The sequence below is a fragment of the Humulus lupulus genome, chromosome 8 (assembly GCF_963169125.1).
Source record: "Humulus lupulus chromosome 8, drHumLupu1.1, whole genome shotgun sequence".
NCBI lineage: Eukaryota > Viridiplantae > Streptophyta > Magnoliopsida > Rosales > Cannabaceae > Humulus > Humulus lupulus.
The window spans coordinates 72,232,004-72,251,167 of record NC_084800.1 but is presented as its reverse complement, the minus strand read 5'-3'; the positions used below and the strand labels follow the sequence as shown (position 1 = coordinate 72,251,167).

The 19,164-nt window shown below is 34.3% G+C and overlaps 1 protein-coding gene and 1 long non-coding RNA gene across 2 annotated transcripts; one reads left to right on the top strand and one right to left on the bottom strand.

Annotated features, from left to right (window-relative positions):
* Window positions 1-11,040: 11,040 nt before the first annotated feature.
* LOC133797773 (uncharacterized) lies at window positions 11,041-12,323 on the top strand. The gene is made up of 2 exons (XR_009875690.1): window positions 11,041-11,419; window positions 11,823-12,323. It is a non-coding gene; the product is annotated as an uncharacterized LOC133797773 (long non-coding RNA).
* On the bottom strand, window positions 11,765-17,961 carry LOC133797772 (probable aspartyl aminopeptidase). Its single transcript, XM_062235813.1, has 11 exons — window positions 17,735-17,961; window positions 17,545-17,629; window positions 16,968-17,103; window positions 16,312-16,584; window positions 15,709-15,850; window positions 14,886-15,125; window positions 14,353-14,485; window positions 13,922-14,103; window positions 13,101-13,213; window positions 12,607-12,774; window positions 11,765-12,163 (listed from the first exon to the last, which is right to left on the bottom strand). The coding sequence occupies exons 1-10, from the start codon at window positions 17,942-17,944 to the stop codon at window positions 12,666-12,668; spliced, it is 1,623 nt and encodes a 540-aa protein (XP_062091797.1). The 5' UTR covers window positions 17,945-17,961; the 3' UTR covers window positions 11,765-12,163; window positions 12,607-12,665.
* Between the last annotated feature and the right edge of the window lie 1,203 nt (window positions 17,962-19,164).

The window sequence follows — 19,164 nt, the reverse complement described above, 5'->3', positions numbered from 1 at the left end:
CTAGATGAGATTCAGGATAGGGGTTACCTGCGAGGGCCAGAATGTCTGCCCAAATTCGCATTTGCCGAAGATACTCGGGCATACTGAGATTTCCTTTCCGTGTGGTCTGGAGTTTTGTGCGTGCTTCATGTTGGGGTTTTATGCCCTAATTAAAACCTAAATTCTTTGTAATCTCATTTTATTATCAATAAAAGAATAGAAATCATTTTTTGACTTGGTCAATCACTTTGCTCACATGTTTTATTTTCATGATTATTTGTTTAATATAAACTTCTATTAAATCCCGAGCATATAGCTAATCTTATTTATAGTGACGTAATCACAGTGGAATATAAATATGATTATATGTTCAAAATAAGTTAGTCCTAAGATTAGTCAGTGCACCGGATTTACACTGACTTGCCAATCTACGATATGATCTACTTACACATTACAGTGTTATGTTCTTTCCAGAACATTAGCAAAGTAGATAAGATCGGATGTATTTGTTACATCGGACAGGACCGATATTGACAGTTGATAAGATAAGTAAACATACCGTTATCATCTATTCTAGTCATATCATATAGTTGACCATAGGTCAATTCAATCTCAATTCTGAGTGGTTAGTATTCTAACTGATTGTATTATTTGAGTTCTTTGACTTGTTCGTTACCAGCTTACCCTACGGACTAGCCCATACTTACATCTTGGGAACTCGGTAGTATAATTGAATGGGAGTGTTAATCATAGATATGAACATCTATAGCTTCTGATGAAGAAGTGAAACGATGGTTTCCTTTTAGTTTGGTTCAAGGTGATAAATGATAGAGATCTCATTTCAGTAATTAAATTAGTTTACTGAAATATCATTTATAAAGAACTAAGTGTTTTAAGGATAAAATACAATGAGGGGTAAAATGGTATTTTAGTCCTATCTCATTGTAGACCGTCTATAGAGGATTGAGTGAAAATTATGGTTGTAACAATGGATAATTAATAGCGTATCTATATTTGTTATAGAGCGTTCTATGAATTCAAGAGTGCAATTCCAAGTCTATAGTGGAGTCACGAGGAATTAATAAGTTAGTAAATTTATTTGTTAGATTTATGATAACTTATTGGAGCTTGATTTCATAGGCCCATGGTCCCCATTGTACCTTGGATAAAATCATCTAGATAGTCTCAATTAATTGATTTAATTATCAATTAGAATTATCAAAGTTGACCAGGTCAATTTTGGATAGTTTCACAGAGTTGTGTAATTTTGAGAAGAAAAGAGAAATTATGGAAGATTTATTAATTAAGATAAATTGGTATATAAATTAATAAATAAATTTAAATCAAGGTTCAAATTATAACTAATTAATTTGATAAAGGATTTAAATAATTATTTAATTAATTAAATCAATAGAAAATAATACAGGTATTGATTTTAAGTCCAATGGGCTTATAATCAAATGGGAAATTTCACGGTCCTATAGCCCATGATAATTTCGACCTGGGGCTTCAAAATGGCTGTTATTTTATTGTTTTTTTAATTAAATTAAATGACCTAATTGAGTCTATAAAAGGAGTGCTTAGAGAGAAGTCAAAACATAAGTTTGAAAAGTCACAAGTCAAATTTTCTGATAGTTTTAGATTGTCTCTAAACACAAGTCCTTTTCTAAGCCACTTTGTTATTTTCTCTTCTTCTCTCTATATCTATCTCATGTGTTGAGAATTGCCCACACTAGTCTAGGTGGTTCTAATGATACATTGGAAGATCGTGAAGAAAATAGAAGATCGGTTCAGTTTCTTGATAATACTCTGCGACAGAGAGGATACAAGAGTTAGAGAAACTAAAGGAAGGACTCTTAATTCCGCTGCGTATACTGTAAGTATTATATTATTTGTTTCTCTTTGAATTCAATTTTAGAAACATGTTTTAGGCTATCTCGTATTAATTTGTTTAATATTAGATATACATGAAAATAAATAAAGATCCTGTATAAGCTTTTCCAACACTTCATCCATTCGAGCCTTCGAGTGTGCGCCATAGAGGTTTTCAAGAGCACGCCACAAGCTTGCGGCTGTTTGACAGCCCATAACCTCAGTAGCGATAGCCTCCGTCATCGAGCCGTAGAGCCATCCCATAAGGAGTTGATCGTGCACGATCCATTGTTCATAAGTTGGGTTTACTTGTAGACCATCATCTGAGGTTCCATCATCACTCGGTGAACGTGCAGAAAGAAATTCAGGTGGAGTTGTCCTTGTCCCATTGATCCAAACAGTGACCACGGATGATGGTCGAGACCATCGTTTTCCATAAGCTAAAATTGTTACGATCCAGCTTTAGCACAAAGGGCTGGCTAAGCGTACCACCAAAGGAGTGGAAGTCGCTGGGCTGGAAAGGATGCTGAGTCCCTGAGCTGAAGATCCAGCTGCTACAATTGGAGCGGCGGTGTCGGCTAGAGGAGAGGAGGTTCCAGTAGGGCCCCCTGCAGCTGGAGTTTGGCTGTGGTTGGAGGACATGGTGGCAGTGGCCTTGAATGGTGTCTGATACCAAGATAAGATTTGTAAAAATAGGGAGAATGAAAAATGAATGATCTCAGCTCAATCTAAGTCTGAGAGTGACTGTTCCATTTATACAAAAATATAATACAGTAGTGTGCAATGTGCTCAATACACGTGTTAGTGGTCCATAACAGAAAAGGGAATAACAATGATAACAAAACTTTCTGTTACAATCATGATAAAATATTTGAGTGAGGACCACAACAGAATTCGGTTATGGCAGAGGTGTCTCTGCTCTGATTTGGCATTCAATGCTGACACAGCATTGATCTCATTCTTTTATAAGAATCATCCCTAACATAACATTCAAACCCAAATCTGGGTTTTGGGAGAAAAAAATTCAAAAAATTAAAATCAACCCATATTTGTTCTTGTCATTCAAGTCGCGTGCAGATTTCCGACGACGAAGAGACCACAAATCTCCCCCGAGGCCTCTGTGCAAACCACCTGCTCCTCTTCCCGCTGTTAACCCTTCGAGCCCAACCATTGACGGCAACCCTTTGTAGTGCAAGCCCTTCCATCACTAGTCGCAGACCATGCAAGATAACTATTGTTAAAACCTTGTTTGCAAATGTTTTTTTAGACCATATATTTTATTTTCTCATGATTTTTGTGAATTAAAAAATGCTTATGACTCATTGTTGAGTTAATTATTGAAGATATGGTCTTATCATGATGATTTTGTGCATATTAAATCACATATTTTCAGGATAATAATTGATCTGAGTGTGATTTAATTTTTCAAATAAATATGGGCTTAAATCTACCCATAAATTGCTCAGTCGGATGCTCAATCTGTCAAGACAGAATCAGACATATTGGCAGATTGTTTCTTTATAAATAAATTCGCAAATCATTTATTTATTGCTCTAGATTACAAGAGAGTCTCTTCTGAACATACAAACAGCTACAAATAGATAGCTAGAGCTCTTGAAAGTTGTCTCTCTTATCTTGTAAAAATTGATCAAATTTTGATTTCTTTAGAAACCACTTTGTGTTGTTTTTGTAAAGACTAAGGTGTTCACCTTAGTCCTTGGTGTTGTGCCGAGTACACCATTGTTTCGTGCATACATCTTGTTCTTTGTAATAGGTTGTGGTTCTTGTGAATGTTCTTTTCGATCTTCGGGAGAAGATTTCATTAAGACTCACTTTGGGAGGAAGAGAGCATCCGCTATTCTGGGAATGGATTTCAAGAGAATCAGCATTTTATCAAAACCAAATTCGTAAAGAAGAGTACAACAAAATTGTGACAATAGTTTAAGAGGGAGTCTTACTTTGTTTAAGTCAATGTTTTTGTACAACTTTGTTCTTTACTAATTGGTTATTCAAAATGATTTCTTAACCACGTTAAATTGATCTTGTGTTGATTTTTACTTGCTTTCAGTTTCTGTTTTGACAAATTTCACAACTGTTGTAGCAACACATTAATCTATTTAAACAATTTAATTCATATTCCGCATTTAAATAAGTTGTTTAATTCTAATCACTCAGTAAGTATAAAATACAAAATTTCAGATATAATTTAAAATATTTTTAGTTATTGTTTCTATTTTAAACAATATTTAAATTATTTTTAAAAATAAATATAATGTGGGCCAATAATCAATTGACACCTGACAACTTAGTATGCTGAAATGACACTTAATGAAGCTGGTGGTGACTGCTGCAAGGAATATGTAACGTTGGGTAGTTTTACCGTAAAAAGAATTTTGGTATATAAGTGTATAAACACGAAAATTTTAGGTATCTATGTCGCAAATATCCAATTGTTAAAAGGAATTATACATAATTTTAATTGATAAAAAAATATGAATTCTTTTATTAATGGAAGAATACTGAATAATAAATATAAAAGAATTTGTAATTTTTTTTTCTCTTTTAATAAGAGGGTTATATTTCCCTATCTATTATTATAACTAGAAAAGTACTACTAAATTTGGGGTAGATCCCTTACAATAAAAGTGTCAGCCTAATTTGTAAATTTGACCACTTTGCACAAGCGTATGCTTTTACATTAAACTTTCTAAGGAGTTTTTCCGTCAACTATTCATTTCTTTTCTTAGAACAACTCCAATAGAAAAAGTTATTTTGGTGTTGAATGAACACTAAAATAGTAAAATTTTACATTTTTTTTCCATTCCAAACACAATACTAAAAATTACACCAAAAATCTTATTTATCTTATAAATAAAATAACATATATATATATATATATCTATTTATAAGATATTAATATTATATAAAAAAGTATTATGTCGTTGCTAAAGTGTCCCACCATTATTGGTGAGACATTGTAGCTCAGCATCAAAATGAGAGGGGATATATGGTTCAGTTGGAATGCTATTTGGTGTGAAATTGGCACCATTTTGCCTTTTTCCGATCCGGTTCGACTTACCCTTAGTGATTAATTCCAATATAAAAGTTTAGACTTCAATGTTGATTAAGTAGGCAAATTCACTAAAGGACAAGTAAAGAATCTAGTATTATATACTTGGGTTTGGAGGCATTATGAGTAGAAAGATGATTTGGATGAGGCTTTTGCTTAAAGAAATGAGGTTTTGACCCCAAAAAGAATTGCATGAAAAATGTGATCGATCATACTAAAATTGAAAATATATTTCCCCTCCCACTTATGTTGGGTCATTTAGTTTAGAAACACTATGAGCATTATAGAATCACAAATCAGAGATCACAACAACAATCAATGCTCATCTAACAACCAAGATCACATTCTATTTAAGGCATTAGTTGTACAAAGATAAACATACCTCCTAAGCTGGATATTGAGTCTCCAATGCTCATCTTGATCATTTACAATCTGTTCAAAAACAACAACAATACACAAGATCAAATGCAAAATGCAAGAGAGAGCTTATGGAGAGAAAACCCTTACCAAGAACCACCGTACCACCCAACTACACATATAAGCTATATGTATCTTATGCCTTTCTACCCTAAGGGGTATTGTAACACCCCAAATTCCCTAATATGGCTTAGTGCCTAAATTAGGGGGTCAGGATGCAATAATTGAATTAATTGAGGGCTTATGTGTTATGAGCATGTTATTATATGAATTATGTGAGTTATATTATAATATGACTATATCGACATGTTTAGGTGTATTAAGCATGCATGTGGGCCCATTTCTTATTAAGCGGGCATTTTTGTAATTTTGGCCCATTAAGGACATATTTGAATATATGTGTGTTTTATGATTAAGACCACATTATTATGTGGATATATTTGAGTTACTTGACACGAGGCGATCCTATGGAACTAGTTAGCGAAAAAGTCACAACAGAGTAAAGTACCCAGCTCGGGGCGAGCTTAGGGGTATTTTGGTAATTTAGCACATTACCAGGTAATGGGAGATTAAATGATTATTACTTGAAGATAGTTGGGATTTATTTGTATATGTGGAGTTTATTAGGAACTAGAGGGAATAGTGGTAAATGACCAAAGTGCCCTTGTGAGCATTAGAGATGAAGAATTGAGTTAAGGGTGTTTAGGTCTTTTGGATAGACCTTTGCTGGACTCAGCTAGTTTGGAAAGCTGTGGAAAATAAGGGAAACACTCAAAAAAATGGGAAAAAAGCTTTCACACACTCTCTCTCTCTCCATTCTTGGTGACTTGAGAATTTTGAAGTATTTGAGGAAACAAAGCTTGGGAATTGAAGGTTTGGTGTCTAAGATCAAGCTAGGAGTAACTTGGGGCCATAATTAAGCTATTGGAGGTAAGGATTCGTTCTGTTTGTGACTTTAATTTCTGGTGGTTTAAGTTTTGTTAGAATTTTAAACCTTGATGAGTTTTGAGTTTGGGATTGGATTTGAGCTGGTTATTGGGATGCATATGTTGTGTAATAATGCTTTTCGGACTGAGTTGGGACTTTGGGGAAACCTTGGGGTGATTTTGGAAGGTTTGGGTTTGGAGAAAACACAGGAAAAACCTAGTTTTTCTGGGTTCACGAAGGAGCGTTGCGGTGTTGTTCTTCTGAGCCGCAGTGCAGGGGTATCCCAGGGCAGGGAGCCCTGGCTGTGTGTCGCAACGCTTGGGGGGTGCGCTGCAGCGCTAGGCCAAATTTCAGGATCCCCAAAATCCAATTTTTAGGATTTTCGCCCAGGGGCTCGGGAGACGATTTCACCACCCCGTTTGGTGGAATAAGAGGTCTCGAGAGCACGGGATTGGTCCAGGGATTCGTTTATGGAATCGAATGTTGATAAGATATTATCTATGGGTTGTGACTAGGTTATCGCTAAGGTTCAGGAGAGGATTGTTCTCGGGGGTTGTGCTTGCTTGCTTATTTGCTTATGCTTGGACCAAAGGTAAGAAAACTGCACCTGATGCGTGAGATACGTGATTAAGGCATGGCCCCGTTGTTGAATGTAATATGATTAGGGCTTGGCCCCATTGTTGAATGTATTATGATTAGGGCTCGACCAAGCTATCAAATGTATTATGATTAGGGCTCATGCCAACTATTAAATGTAATATGATTAGGGCTTGACCCAACTGTTAAATGTAATATGATTGGGACTTGGTCCAACTGTTAAATGTAATATGATTGGGACTTGGCCCAACTGTTAAATGTAAACATGATTAGGGCTCAAGCTCAGCTAATGAACATAATTATAATTATGCATGTGTATACATGTGTAAGTACGTTGTAATGCATTGTATCTGTGTATGATTAAGGTAGTATATGTATGTCTGTCCCCGATTGGGAGGCCCGGCTGATAAGTCGGAAGTCTGTCTATCGTACCTAACCAAATGCTTGGCCTGTTAGTCGAGGGCATACTTGAATAAAAGGGGTCCGAATTATAAGCCGAGGGATTAAAAGGGGCTTGACTTATGAGTTGAGGGGTTTACAAGGCCTGACTTATAAGTCGAGGGTTTACAAGGCTGACTTATAATTCGAGGGATTACAAGTCCCGACTTATAACTCAAGGGTTTACAAGGCCGACTTATAAGTCAAGGGTTCATAAGGCTCGATTTATGAGTGGAGGGTTTGCAAGGCTCGACTTATGAGCTGTGATCGGCATTATGCGCATTGAGTGCAGGCCGTTATGGCTAGGCCTAGGCCACCCTGGGAGTGCATTATGCACTTGACTGGCTCAGATGCCATAGGAATAAACGGGAGTGCATTATGCACTTAACTGGCTCGGATGCCATAGGAATAAACGGGGTGCATTATGCACTTACCTGGCTCGGATGCCATAGGAATAAACGGGAGTGAATTATGCACTTGACTGGCTCGGATGCCATAGGAATGAACGGAAGTGCATTATGCACTTGACTGACTCGAATGCCATATGAATGAACGGGAGTGCGACATGCACTTGCGTGACCCTATGGTCACTTACTTGTACAGTGTGTATGCTTGGTTCCAGTTATTACTGTGGACTATCTGAATTTGCTAATGTGTTTTCTTGCCTAGTCTTTTGGCTCACAGGTGCTTTGTGGTGTAGGTAAGGGTAAGAAGAGCCTTGGCCAACCATGAGTTGGAGAGCATTAGGGGCGATGTATACATATGCAGTTTGCCCGACCGCCATGGTCGAGGTATCGCAGGGGAACTAGGGTTGGACCCTGTTTTGCCGCTTAGGTCGGCTTATTTTGTAATCCCTAAGTTGTAAACAAAATTTTAAACTTGTACTTTGGGATTCCATGTAAAGACTAAAGTTTTGTTTTAATGGAAATATTTATTCGTTGACCAAAATTTTTAATACATGAACCCTTAGTGGCTTAATTACATGTTTTAGTCCAAATGAATCGTTTGGCGAGTCTCGCACTAATTTAAATACATGTGGTAACGAACCCTAATTGGCAAGGCGTTACAGGTATATTGGGCTCATATTGTTAGAGATGATATACTATGGTTTAATGAGCCAACCTATACTCATTAGGGTGCTACCATGTGCCTCAAATGCAATTAGTAAGTGCTAACCATTGTTGATCCCAAAAGAGGGTGTTTTAATATTTAAACTCGCAAGTGCACGAATCGTTTCGGAATATAATGTTCATGTAAGTACGAGGTCGAACCCATGGGAGTTGACTAACATCAAAAGAAACTATTTCAAACAAAGCAAGAATATTCTAACCTAGTTCCAAATATTTGATGAGATTTTGTTTTAGAAAAATAAAAGACAAGTAATAAAAATATTAATGATAAAAATGGTTTTCAAATGAGATATGTAAAATAAGATTATTAAGATATTGGAATCCACAAAATGCAAGTTCAATAGTATTTATAAGTATATTGATTCCCAAGTTTTGATATAGTTGAAATAAATCACACTATATATTTTTTTCAAAATATATTTTTTATTCAAGCACAAGTTACTCTTTAAAAAATGTAGGATTTTTCTTCACTTATATAAGATATAATTTCTAAGCATTAGTTGTGTTACAATCTAATGAAACTACAAAAAATCAAAGAGATTATGTTTAGGCAAAATATGATACTTATGCTCTAAGAATTAGATGTGAACAATTTAATGAAAAACATTTAATCAAAGAATATCATATTTTTGCATAATGAAGAACTAAGTGTAATATGCTTTAACACTCAATAATAGATGAAAAATGCATATCTTTGATAGAAAAATCCATAAACAATGTTACACAAATGGGAAATCAACATACAATAAAAAAATACTATCTAGTTACATTTTGCTTCATCACCATCTTAATAACCTTTGAAAAAGATTAGAAGCTCATAACTAGATTGAAATAAAAATTACAAAATAACATACTTGACATGCTCTTCAAAAGATGAAAATGGTAGAGAGAAAATAGTGAAAAGAAGAGAGAAAAATATGTGTAGAAGATGTTGAAAAGATGAAGAAGAAGAGCTCCCCAAATGGTCTTACAAGACTCTATTTATAGGCAAAATATGGAGATTAAATTAATCAAATTAAAATAAATAAATTGATTAATTTAATTGTGTTGGGAAGTAGTAGGATAAATAGAGTAAGTGTAAGAGTATTGGAAAGATGAAATGTTTGGTTGGGTAAAAGATTAGTGAAAAGTTAGAGTAAAAAAATGAATTAGGAATGTTTATTTAGGTAAGAAAAATAGGGAATAGTGAATTGATATTTGAGTGAAAAATATTGGGAAGGAAAAATGTGAGTTTTGGTCTTATTTTGTGGCTGTGGCAACTTGGTTGACTGGCCATTTGGGCCTTGTGCGTGATGGGGACTTGCTGGTTGAAGAGGAACTAGGCCGAAGCTGGCAAATTGGGCCCAAAGGAGACTCTTTTGTGTTGGGCGGTTTGGGCTTGAAGCTGAGTCTTGGGGCTGCTTGAGTGATTCAGCATGTATGTGTCCTTTGCATATGTATTATGTGATTCAGCATATGTATAATTTTGTTGTGGGAAGGCAGCTGGGGAAGCATCTGCCGTTGAGAATGGCTGAGGTCTTCAAGCGTTGACAGCTGGCGTGGAGAATGGTGGAAGAGTGCTTGGCATTGGGCCGAATGGGCTGGGTGTGATGGTCTTCCGAAAATGCCAGCTTTTTATTTATTTTTTCTCAAAAATGTCACTTTTCTTCATTCTTTTCCTTACTTTTCAAAGTCAAAAATTGCAATAACTTCCCTACAAAATAAACATAAACTAAATCATAATAAAATATTTTCAATTAAAAAATAAATCAATTTAATTTTTTTGAAAATATTAATTATAACTTAATTTATATTTAACATTTAGTTTCAATAAAACAACATTTTTTTACCCTAAACTAAACAACAATAATTTAAATAATTAGCTACAATATTTTATAACAAAATAATTATAAAAACACACAAAAATCTATAAAATTAAATTAAGCCTAATAAATTCAAAATTACTTAAAAACTTAATAAATTACTTAAAACTCAAGAATTAAGCAACAATTAGCACATAAAAAGTGGTAAAATAACTCTATTTTGTAGAGTTATCAACCATTCCAGTATGATTATTAATAATTAGTAGGTATTTTAATTAATGGTTATAATTATAGAATTATGTTTGTGTTTATATTAGTCCATATAATAATTCTAACAAGTTGACCTCTTCCCGTTTGTTCAATGGTTTATGTTGCAAAATCTGTTACGGACACTGCCATTTTCATTCACCCCTTGTAGGCCTCGATGGCCTTGGATAACCCATGAGTTTCACAATCAAATGGGAAAAGCGTGCCTTGCATTGCACGAGTATAATTGGATAGACCGTACCAATGTTTTCACCTTAAAAGCTAAGCCAAATTATATGTTGATTGGATAAAGTAAGCAAGAATGTGCAAGATCATAAAGTAATCATTTATGGTAACAAATCTAACGAAATCAATCGGACGGTTTAAAAACACTTGTTCTGTGTATGTAATGTTCGAAATGAATGTATCAGCAAACCCAAACTGTATTGCTGTGACCGATGTTCACATGAACTCCCCTTTCTCCTAAAACTGCCTTGTGTTGTTGACAGGCCCAACGAGCACACAAGCACGAGTGTTGTGCCTCTTTATCATCTATTTTCTTTCTTTCAGTGCCCCATTTTGATAAACATCTCATTAACCTTTCCTTCTCTCCTTGTTCCCCAAGCAACCATTTTTTAGTTTTATATCCTCTCTTTCTTTGTGACTCTAAAAACTAGTCACTCCTACGTGCACCTCTGAAACAAAATTCACTTTATTCTTTTCTTGACATGCTCTTTTTCTCCTTCAATCTTTTCCTAACGGTTAAAGTAAACTAACTTTCACAGGAAAAAGGCAGACAAGGAGGCTTTTTGTTCATTCCAGTGGAACATATGGTTTTGGAGTTCTTTTATGTTTCCTATATAAATTTCTTCAAGCCAAACTAATAGCTATATCTCTTTTTAAGAATTTGCCTCTGCCTGGTTCCCCATACAGGAGATAAGGTTTGTTTGTTTATTTTTTTAACTTCCAACTCTTTTCATATGACAGCAATTTATGGAAAGTCAATTATCAAAGTCCTCTCCTTAAGATTTTGGTTTTTTCTGTCCATGCCTTGTTCTATCCTAGATCGGAACCCAAGGCTTGATACACCTCTATTATTTTTGTTTATTTATTTTGTTAAGACGACATATATGGGAACATGAACTTCGCACACTCATTCACCCAACCTAAAGCTAGTCTCAAGTTGCAACACCTTTGCTTATAATCCTTTTCACCTTTGTTCCCATAAAGTCTCGAGATTGAGTTGATGCAAATCTAATTCAATGATTTTTACAACGTTAAGCAAATTGTTTACTACCAACAATGATTTTTATTTGATAACATAATTTTGTTTTATAATTCAAGGTTCAGAGCAGTCTCAAATGGATAAGGTGAACTCGGAGCTGTATTTGCAGAATTGTTACATAATCCAGCAAAATGAACTGTTGAGGAAGAAAGCTCAAAGACTCAATAAGGAGAACCAAGCTTTACTGACCGAGCTGAAACACAAGCTGTCCAGCGCAACCTCCAGTCAAAATCCTAACAGTGAAAGTGACGATAGCTCCACTTCCTCCACGGGTTTGATCAAATTCAGCAAATCTTGATCAAAGTCCATTTTACATTGTTGAAAACCATATTCCTTGGGTGAGAACAATCTCCAAACAAAGAATCGATTGTATCTTTGCTTCAACTAGAATTCTTGTTACCTAATCAGCCATATATGTCGAGTTCCCAAAAGAGAGAAGAAAAAGAAAAGTGAGATTGTGGAGGTAAAAAATAATGTGCTGAACCATCAAAGTATTTGATTAAAAATTATGAATAAAAGCTCTCTCCATCATGCCCATACTTCAGGGGCTCTTAGCAAAATGAGTGGATTGTGGACCTCCATTAAATAGATGTCTGTTTTATATATAGCGAAGAGTATCTATAGGTAATACTCTTATATCAATGGATTACTTGGTAATAGCTCTAAAAAAGACAAACTAATATGAAGTATTGGAATAGGACACCAGAAATAATGCAATGATTTAACCCATCTCAAGAGAAGGCCAAACCAGCAACTTACAAAACCCCCTCTGTTGTCTCTGTCAAGATGAAAAAGAAAATGGACAAAAATGTGATAATACTCAAAGGCTGAAGAGCAACTTACAAGTCTGCATTCAGCTTCCTGTCAATACTTTAGAATGTTTTGTAGATTGTCTTGAAAACTTACAAGTCTTCATTCAGCTTCCTGTCAATACTTGAGAAAGTATTGTAGAATGCCTTGAAATGCTGGTAAGCAATATCAATATCTTCCTTTCCACATATCTCTCTCACACTGCAGGTAAAGATGGAAATAAAAATAAGACATTAATGATCTTAGTACCCAGATCCAAGAGAATACAATATTATTCTTTTCTTCTATCTCGGTTAAATGAACTAAGTGCAAGGGTCTTTCATTTTTCCCTTCACAAAGGCTATACCCACAAATTTGATAGTCTCACAGGAAGGCTAAGAAAGTTGTTTAACCATGAATGAGTTTGTTTTAAAAAAAAAATGAGAAATTTAAATTAAATGAAGACTAAACAACAGACCAAATGATTACATCTTTTAAGGTTTCGCTGAGAATCTTCACTGAAACTAGGGCAGGAAAGTCATGGATACCTGTGCATGGAAAGTTGCGCAATTCCACAGTCAACAGTACGGATGCCAACCCCAGAAGCAAGAATAGGACCTATAGTTGATCCACACCCCATATCATTTCTCACCACAAATTCCTACTCAAAAGTAAAACCACAGCTCACATTAATACTCATTGTCTGAAGTGAAAGCTGATATGTGTAAACAAAAATGAACAAGGTATTCTAGAGATTCTGCATTACAAGTGTCAACTGTTTACTGTATACACCATATTGCATCCCTAGTGCTTCAAACTAGATCTGGAAGCAAGAATGACTACACTATAGAATGTCAGGGGTACCGTATGATTATAATTTACATCCTTATGAAAATGGATCACTTGAAAGGTCCAAGATGAATAAACTTGACAGAGTAAAAGTACCCAACTTGTGACTCCTGATTTGATTAGTTTTTTAGGTGGGTTGAGACTTAAGCCGCAGGAGTTGACGAGTCTAGGACCAACAATTATAAGATAACCTTAAAAAATTAATGAGCAAGGGTTCTATTTCTAGAGCTAATGAAAATAGTAAAAATTTCCAATTCATTTCATTGGAATCACTGATGACATTAGTTCACAAAAATAATGATTTTCATGAGCAAGGATGTAACTTTCTTTTGGTTGGACGAGGGAATAATCATTTTACTTGTTTACACAAAAATCTTGAGTAAAAGTACGAATGACAAAACTAGTTATTCAGATACACTAAGTTAGTTTCCAGTGATTGGAAACTTATTGATTCATTAAGTGTAGAATGATTGAATATGTTAATCAAACTATGGTAACAAATGAACACTACCTAATGTACCTGAATTGGAAGGTTATGAATCTTCCCAACTTCTTTGAAGAGAAATGATGTGATTCCACTAGTAGCATACCGCTGGTTAGCATTGTGCTTGATAACAAGTCCCTTTTGCATCATTGGTCGGTGGTTTTCTTCATGCTTATCCATAAAATTTGGGTGAACTCCATGAGCCATATCTGCAGAAACTATTAAAAAACACCAGAATATTGAGTTTAGAAACTTTATTAGCAACATAAAACTCAAGAGTAGAAATTACATCAGCAAAACTGTAAACAAGATGCATATTGTGAAAAGCTTCCTCTAGTTTTGGCCATTAACACTTGGAGTTGAAATGCCTTCCTCTAGTATTGCTTTAAGTCAATTCCATACATACATGTTCTGTTTCTGTTCGAATGAAAAAAAATATTTTGTTTCAAGGAAAATATATATCATACCAAGAAATGATTGGCGAATTGTGCGCTCAAAAGCACCTTCACCAGCATATGAATCTGTTAGGCCACTACTTATGCGTCTAATGGCCTGAAACATGGTTGGAGCACCAGCCCCCTGAACTGAATCTGAACCCACCTAGACTTAGAATTAATAGTTGTGAGCCAAATATATCATCTGTCCACTTACATAATTATCTGATAAGCAAAGAGCCTAGTAAAACTGGGATCCAAGATCACTTAAATTGGACGAGACCACAAAATGACAGCCATTTTCAAGAAAAAACAAGCTGCCTACTAGCTAGATGAATTTATAAACAAATACTGATGCTTTTGGAAGACGGATTTCTACTTACATTTGTTTCATTCACATAACTTAGAGGTTTCATAAAATAGATAGTGTAGTTCTAAAAAGGCAGACATACATTAAATTCCATATATGAAGCATTTCAGGTTTAAATTGTTCCTTAGCCTCAACTGCTCAATGAAAATTAACGAGCATGAAGATAAAACTTGTAAACTTGACATGGAGCAATTACCTCCTCATTATCAAACAAAGCAACCATCCGGATTGCGTGTTCACTTGATAAATCACTGCTAGATTTACTAGAATCAATGAGAGCCCTTAAAGCACAATAACTTGAAGCAAGGTTATCTAGTCTTCCCGAAAAAATAAATTCATTGTTTCCCCCACCAAGGCAGCTTGGTTGAGTATCACAAATACTCAACTCAATATCCATTATGTCATCAACTTCACAACTAAGCTCATCTGACAAAACCTGAGCAAGAAAGTTGATTATGTCATCTGTATTATAAACGTAAAAATCGATACCCACCCAAAATCAAACAAGTACCATGTAATCTAAAAGAGCAAAAATTAATGACGAAAAAAAGAACATGCTAGTAGCTACAAGATATACTGATGAATTTTTTCGGAAACATTGCAAGTGTAAAATTAGAATCAAAGTCCACAGAAGAATCATTTGCATTTATTAATTAATTCAATAGCACTGTCCTTTTAGTGGACACCATAGACTTTTCCAAAACTGATAGAAAAAGAGTGAGGAGATTGCAACACAAAATATCCAACTCTTTCAGACAATGCAATGATTTTCTCTTTTCACATCCAATAAATGCTTTTGACTTTTTGTTACTCATATAATTGATTTTTCTCCAATTTTGTGAAGTGATATGATTTTAACACACACACACGGCATTTTTACCTTGCATCAAAAAGGGTACGCTGAAAGAACAGAATCTTGATTTTGAACCAGATAACAAAAATAAACACTTCCAACAATAACCTGTAGATTTTACCTAAGTCTTTTAACCCAGTAAACTCTATAAAATCATAAGAGGTACCTTCATAAGTAATGAATGATGAGCATCTTTAGAAGATGTAGAATTCTTATCTGTTGAGTCCAGAGATGTCTCCAATTTTGATGCAAGTAACGGAATTAGATGAGTCTCTGGATTTGGTTTAAATCCATCCTTGTTCACTGTGCTGCATTGTCATATTAAGAGAAAGGCCAGTTGTAACAGAATGAGAGGAGCAGTACTAAGGAAGGAAGAATTCACATTATCTAATTCATCTTGTAGAATGTCATAGAGCTATAATGACAGATGGAGAAGACGTGCTTTCTCAAATAGACTATACAAGCACATTGGCTCGGTATACAGTCCACCACATGCACCAACAAATACAATTCTAATTCTCAATTTCCTAGGTTCAAGAATCTAAGTCCACCTTACGCACCACCACAAATACCATTTTCATTCTCAATCTAATTCTCAATCAGAGAAGTCCTAGAATCCAGAAAGATGTCAACTCTAAATTTCATCACAGTCGATATATATATATATTTATATAAAATAGAATCTGAAATAGCATTTATCAATTAAATTAGAATCTAAGAAGTACAAAAATGAGTAGCTGAGAAAGAAATAAATTCAGGAGTGGCAAACCGGTCAAGATGAATGGCAAGTGTGGGTATTCGCAGTAAAGGTTTCTGCACTTTCACAAGTTTCTGTACAAAGGAATCATTGCCATTTCTCACTATGACTCTTCCTGCCACTGTTAAGTCTCTATCAAACCAAGTATGCCATAAACCACCTCCGTATGTCTGCACATTGACCATTAAATAACCAGCCTTGGATGATGCTGATTTGGGTTTCAATTTTAGGCATGGGCTATCTGTGTGAGCAGCAATCACGTGAAAGCCACTGCCAACCTTGTATCTGAAAAACTAGGAGAAGCCTTTAATTGATAGTTTCCAGGCATATTGAAAAACAATAATGAAAGGGAATAAAATAAAAACATAAGTAACACCAACTATAAAGAAACTCATCTAAAGTAACATGTGAATACAAAACCGGTTAATAACCATATGATGAACACTGAAATTTCAAAAGAAAAACGTCACAACAACCAATCAACAAACTTGTAAGGAAACAAGGAGGCCCACTATGAGTATGAATCTAAACAATGACTTAGAAATACACTTCAAGTATTTATACTGAATTGAACACAATCTTGAATCACAAACTTCTAATGAATCTTGTCCTATTTTCACTTCAAATAACTAGACTTAAAAGTTTCTAGAACTACATTGTCTACTCACTTTTCTCCAACAGCAAATGCAACCAAACAAGACATATTTCGTGTAAAGAAATAGCGGCCGCCCGGTTTGAGGTCCCATTCATCATTTTCATTCAATAAATGAAAACCAGCAGCAATTAGTTGTCGTTTTGCTTCAGCTGAAGAGAAGAGCACAGCAAAAATTGAAACAAAAGTAAAACAAAAGAAAATTTATAATTTAAAATTTAATCTTAAGTATCCCCATAAGTGAGAATTTGAAATAAAAGTGGTGCCAGAAAACTTGCAAATCATCGTCCCAACACCTTCCCTTTACAATGCCCATAAAATGCTCAAAAACAGGTCTCAAGTTTTAGATTAGGATCAAGCGCATCGAGATTAGTTAAAAAAAAAAGCGCACTCAGATTAATAACGTTAGCATCGACAAAGTGGCAATAAGAGGCAAAGAGTTATCCAACAATTCGTAACTACTGTATAACTAACTACTTATTGGCCTAAAAGTGTAACAAAATGCTATAGTAACACAATGAAGATACCCCCAACAGTGGAGCTAAGAACACAAGGGAATAATGGAACCAAACAAAAGGGAAATGAAGGATTACCCGTGGCGTGAAACTGAGTCCATGACTCATTGAGATAGTCCAGTAAATCCCCAACAATGGATGCATTCGCTCCAGCATCCGAACTCTATTAAGTTGAAAGTCAGAATTTCGAAACAAACCAAACTCATATAAGCATCACATATATGCAAGTATAATAGCATAGTCTATAGATACAGAGAGAGAATAAGACCTGAGGGAGTGGATGAGAGAGGGAACAAAGGAGTGGAGTGGTGGAGAAATTGCGAGAGCGAGGGGCATAACGAGCGCCTGAGCCTGAGCCTGAGCCTGAGCCTGAGGCAGAGCGAGGAAGCTTGGATAATAGAAAGGAACTTTTAAGGGTGGCCTGAGGGTGGTAGTGATGGGGGTTGAGGAGGAGGAACTGACGAGTTACATTCGCCATTTTGGGTTTGGTTTTTCCTATTCCCTCCCCCCCATCTCATTGTTATTATTCTTAATTATTTAATTTTCAATAATTACTCATTTTGCCCCTTATTTTACAATTATTATAATTTCACCAACAAAAAAATGGATTATACTATTTGGACATGTGTTTTGTTTCCTTTTTTAATTCTGTATTTTAATAAATTATTTTTTAGACCCTATATTTTGTAAAAGAATAAATATCATTTTTGCCACCTGAATTATGAATACTATATGATCGTACTCCTCGAATAATTCACGATGTTAAAAATTCTCCCAAACTATGCACGTTACTGAAACATGAAACTTTTGTTAGATTTCGTCTTAGGTGGCTAACATATTGATGATGTATCATTTTTTATGTTAATGTGACACTGTCATGTGTATAATAGTTAGCAATTTTTTCTCCCGAACTTTGACCGATACCAAATAATACTTATTTTATTAAAAAAAAATTCTAAAAATAATAATTAAATCCTTAAAAAATTACAAAATTTATTAATAATTATTTTTTACTTTTTCTTTTCTTTTACAATATAAAATAAATCTATTTTAGAATGAAAACTTAAAATAAATACTAAAACAAATAAAAGAACCTTTAATTAAAGAGGAAAATGATGAATGATGAATGACTTAAATAAAAAAACTTTTAAATAAAGAGGATGAAGACGAAGGGAAATAAACTTTGTTTTATGATTTTTTTTATTTTAAGATATATTTATTTTATATTTTAAAAAGAAAAAAAAAGTAAACAAAAAGTTATTTGTTATTAATTAGAATTTTAATTTTGAGTATTTGAAACTTTTAGTATTGTTTATTTTCTTAATCTTTTAAAATAATTTTTTATTTTTATTTTTAAGGATATAATTATTATTTTTAAGAAAAAATATTAGGTTTTTTAAAGAAAATTAAATTAGTTTTAAGGGTTTATATATTTTTTTACCATGTGTTTTGTTTCATTACCTGTTTAGATCCTATGTTTTGACAAATTAATTTTTGGACCCTATGTTTTGTATAATGATTCAAATAGAACCCTAAATTTGATTTTGTTCAAAATTTTCTCTACTAAAATCACAAATAATTTACTAAACTAACAATTCAGAACAAAAATAAAATAATTCTGCTTAAAAATTATGTTGTTATATTCAATTTTTTCTTCATCAAAATTGTGCTTAGAGGTCTATATTTGAACTATTTTAC

Excerpts from the sequence above, each read along its gene's own strand:
- LOC133797772 (XM_062235813.1), bottom strand. The coding sequence starts at position 17,944 with ATGGCGAATGTAACTCGTCAGTTCCTCCTCCTCAACCCCCATCACTAC. Across the intron at positions 17,630-17,734 it reads TCTCTCATCCACTCCCTCAG|AGTTCGGATGCTGGAGCGAA; the intron begins GTCTTATTCTCT and ends TCAACTTAATAG. Across the intron at positions 14,104-14,352 it reads AATTCGCCAATCATTTCTTG|TTTCTGCAGATATGGCTCAT; the intron begins GTATGATATATA and ends GTTTTTTAATAG.